Source organism: Saccopteryx bilineata, chromosome 2, assembly GCF_036850765.1.
Source record: "Saccopteryx bilineata isolate mSacBil1 chromosome 2, mSacBil1_pri_phased_curated, whole genome shotgun sequence".
Lineage (NCBI taxonomy): Eukaryota > Metazoa > Chordata > Mammalia > Chiroptera > Emballonuridae > Saccopteryx > Saccopteryx bilineata.
Window position 1 is genome coordinate 21,848,869 of NC_089491.1, and position 4,269 is coordinate 21,853,137.

General features: G+C 41.2%; 1 protein-coding gene across 1 annotated transcript; it reads left to right on the forward strand.

The window, feature by feature from the left end:
- The first annotated feature begins 751 nt into the window (after positions 1-751).
- LOC136322178 (allergen Fel d 4-like) lies at positions 752-4,039 on the forward strand. Its single transcript, XM_066254329.1, has 7 exons — positions 752-847; positions 1,199-1,335; positions 1,738-1,811; positions 2,828-2,938; positions 3,262-3,363; positions 3,538-3,605; positions 3,947-4,039. Exons 1-7 carry the CDS (start codon positions 752-754, stop codon positions 4,037-4,039), a joined length of 681 nt encoding a protein of 226 aa, XP_066110426.1.
- Positions 4,040-4,269: the final 230 nt, after the last annotated feature.

Sequence of the window (4,269 nt, forward strand, 5' to 3'; positions counted from 1 at the left end):
TTTAAAATAAAGATTGTATTGAGCAGGTACAGCATTTCCACACCTTCATCGAAAGTTGCTAGAAGAAATGGATAACATCTTTTACTTCTCCTTGTTTGTTAGGGGGTCTATAGTATGTACCAAAGTAGATTTACGTACTGATTAAACATTTGTTCATTCATTGTGGTTGAATTCAGAACACAAAAAATAGAAATTAAAATGTAACCATTAACAGACATCATACTTGCCAGATATTTTTTTATGAGACTCTATTCTAATTTATTGTATTTGAATGTATGGAATAGGTACTATCATCTTTGGCAGAGACTGTTTCTCTGTTTCTGAGGGTATTAAAACATAGAGACTCACCTATTTCTTCACGCCATGTGAGTGTGATCCATGGAGGGTCCACAAATGTCATTTCTCAGATCTCCATTCCTGCTGCTCATAAATGGTTTTATGTTTCACACTTAAATAGCTTCCAAATGACATTCTTTCATTACATGTATTAATTTAATTTTTTTTTTGGAATGTGTGTTTTGAGTAATGTCAGGTCACCAAGTATATCTAAAAGAGATGAGATTAACAGGAACAATTCTGGCCTCACACCAATGCACACAGATGATTCGTGGAGTGGGAGGAGAAAGGGGTGCCCTGTGGACTTCAGATATGACCCAGACTGAATATAAAGACAGAGGCGCTGGGGAGTGGAAAAACCATCAGGGAGACTCAACCCAGTGACTGCAGCCGCATCGGTGTTGTCCCTCCCAAGATGAAGCTGCTGCTGCTGTGTCTGGGGCTGATCCTGGTCTGTGCCCATGAGGAAGGACACCATGAAGTTGTGACAAGCAACTTTGATATGTCAAAGGTAGAGTCGGGGGAAAAAGGGAGTATGACATTGGGGGTGGCTGTGGGGATACTGAAGCAAGGTGGCCCAACAAGACGGGAAGAGGTTTTGACATGTTAGAAAAAGGGGTGGTTTTTAACATTGGTCTAAGACAAATTGGCCATATAGAAAGAGAACAGCACTTGGGGACCTCCATTTTCAATGGAGGGACAGTGGAAATAGCCTCAAAAATGGTGTCAATTGTCCTGAGTTCTCATGCTGCCTTTACATGACCACTCCGAGTCTGGCCCATCGGGCAGAGTTCACGGAGACCAGTGTCCATGAGATGCTCCGTTTTCTCCTCTCACCCAAACTTTAACTGATTTATTGCAGGTCTCAGGGAAATGGTATACTGTTATGTTGGCCTCAGATGTGAAGGAAAGGATAGAAGAAAATGGTAACCTGAGGATCTATGTGGAATCCATTCAGAAAATGCCCAACAATTCCCTATTGGCTAAATTTCTTACTAAGTAAGTAGCCTTTAATATTTGGGGGAAAAGAATGGAAGACTGCATATGCTCTTGTACCTTTACATATATGCGCATGCATGCACGCGCGCACACACACACACACACACACACAAACCAAGACATATACACACACCACAGACACGAACACACAAACACATGTGTATGCTTACATTGTAAGCCTGTACCCAAAATCTCAGTTATTCATCTGGCACTCTTCCATGGCTCTATGACCTGAATCTTTTCTAGACACAGAGAGAAGAACTGTTGAGAGGAATTAATTTAAATGGGACTATAGGAGGTCTGGGGTAATTAACTGGAACTGGACACTTGAGTTACAGGTAGAATGTGAAGGAGGCACCTCCAGCATATCTCTTGGCCTTTGGCTCATCCTTTGTTTTACAGAGAAAATGGAAAATGTGTTGAATTCATTGCCATTGGTAAACCAACGAAAAGGAACGGTATATATAGTGCTATCTGTAAGTATACATAACAATGACTCTTTGTAAATTCTACTTTAAATGGAAAGAAATTTACTAAATCCCAATAGGATCTTGATTTATTCTTTTGAAGTTAGAGGAGGGGAGACTGCGAGACAGACTGTCTAGCACCCTGACCATGACTCACTCGGCAATCCCAGTTTAGGACCCACGCTTGAACCAAGCAAGCTATTCTTAGTGACTGAGGCGGATGCACTCATACCAACTGAACTATCCTAGGCTCCCTGGGCCAACCCTCAAATAGTCAAGCCACTGGTTGCAAGGGAGGAAGAAAGGGAGTAGGCAAAGTAGGAGAGGAAGAGGAACTGATGATCACTTAACATGTGTGCCTTGACCAGAAATCAAACATGGGACGGACATCAGTACACTGGGCTGATGCTCTAATAACTGAGCCGTCTGGCGAGGTCCTTGATCTATTTAAGATCAAGGCTATTTAAGTAGTATACATCAGGTCATGTAATAGTCAATATCCTCAAGCTAGAAGAACCTTTTGTGTAAAAGCCAAGACCTAGTACATAAAGTCATTAGAATAAAATGGTTCTTTGGTCATATGTAACACCTGCAACAAAAGTGAAAGGGCACACAAAAAAAGTATGTTTTCCGAATAGCTTCTGAAGTCCTGCTTGCTCTCTGATGGTTTCTGGGGGTCACTGCCACAGTGCATTGCTTGGATCAGTGTTTGGTGTATAATGTCAGTGGGAATTATGGACAGGACAGAGATACAGACATGGCAGAGACGGTCAAGAGTAAAAGGCATTATCCTCATGGAGAATAATAGAAGGTAAGTTTCAGCTGCGGCTGAATTTTCTACCACTAGTCATCAATGTGCCACTGGTTGTCATTCTACCCTTTGCAGGCACCTGAGGAAGCCTAGGGAGATGTAAAGGAGAACATTAGATATCACTGGATCCTGTTCTGTGAAAAAGAATGGTAAATATTTTCACTTGCTTCCCGTGGACCAAAGAGTTCTTAGCTGTGTTCTGTTTCATTTATAGATGATGGATTCAATCTACTTCACATAGTTGAAGCAGTCTATAACGAATATGTGATTTATTACATCTTGAATTTCAAGAATAATAAACGAACACAATTCATGGAGCTATTCGGTAGAGTATCTTCATGCTGACACTCACCTTGGAGGGGGTTGGAAACAAAATGCTCCTTCCATTCTTACTCTGGAACATGAATCCTCCTCTGAAGAGAGGTGCTCACTATGGGGAACCCTACAGACTCGGTGATGGGAACATAAATCTCTCTCATGCCCAAAGACATCCTAAAATGTCAAATTTAAGACCGGTTATACCTCATCTCTAACTTCTGCTTAAGCATCAATCACTGACATCCATTTCCCATCCATATGTTCCCATGCCACCAAGAGCCTCAAAGACCAGCACAGAAGTCTTGGAAGTTACTATTACTATTTCTGCAGGACGAAAACCAGATTTGAGTCCAACTATCAAGAAAAGGTTTGAGGAAATTGGCCAAGAACAGGGAATTCCTAAGGAAAACATCCTGGATGTGACCAATGGCGGTAAGTTTAGATCTCTGGGTTTCTCTCCTTAAATTCCCTTGATACTGAATGGAGCCATATATAAAAAGAAACACATCCAATCAGTCCCCTCTGCCCTAACGTGAAAAATTTTTTGGTTTCTTGCTGGGAAGTAAATGGGTCAGTGAGTGACTGTACTCTGTTCTGCCTCTGCAGATCGCTGCTACCATCTTCGAAGGAGTAATGATGCCCAGGGCTCCAGGTGGGTGATGTTTGATGAACAGGTGTGGCCCAGGGATCACAGCTTTCCTAATCAATAAAAAGTTATTTCCATAGAGTGCCATAAAAATAATTTGGTAAGAAGGATTGTAGGGTAATTTCAAAATTTGGAGTAGTGGTGTCTGGATTTAGGACACATACATTCTGAGAATTTTAGAGCAAGTGACTTAAGCAACTAAAAGGAAAGCAATGATGCTTACTATACCTAGTCACTGTATGAATATCCTCCTGGTGAAATCTTCTCAGCAATATAATGTCCTTAATATTGTTAAGACTGAAAATGTGAAATAGGAAAAGAACACTAGGATATGAGTATGAAACTCAAAGACATGTCTGTGTTTTCAAGCCTCAAAGCTGTGATGTCACCCTCCAATTTGTGGCAATAATGTCTTCTTTTGATCTCTACACATCCTTAACTACTGATCTGGAAAAAGCCTGACTCACCTTCCAGTTGTTCTCCACCAGGAAAATCTGTTCTGAATTTCCTCATCTGCTTCCTACTTCAGATATGCTGTGGGGTTCTATTCATATGATATATGGGGAATTCTTAGCAACTATGGCTTTTTTGGGACAACCGTATTTGGGCCATGGACCAGTTTAATGTCAGAAAATATTTTTACGGACCGGCCTTTAGGGTGGGATGGATAAATGTATCACATGACTGAGACA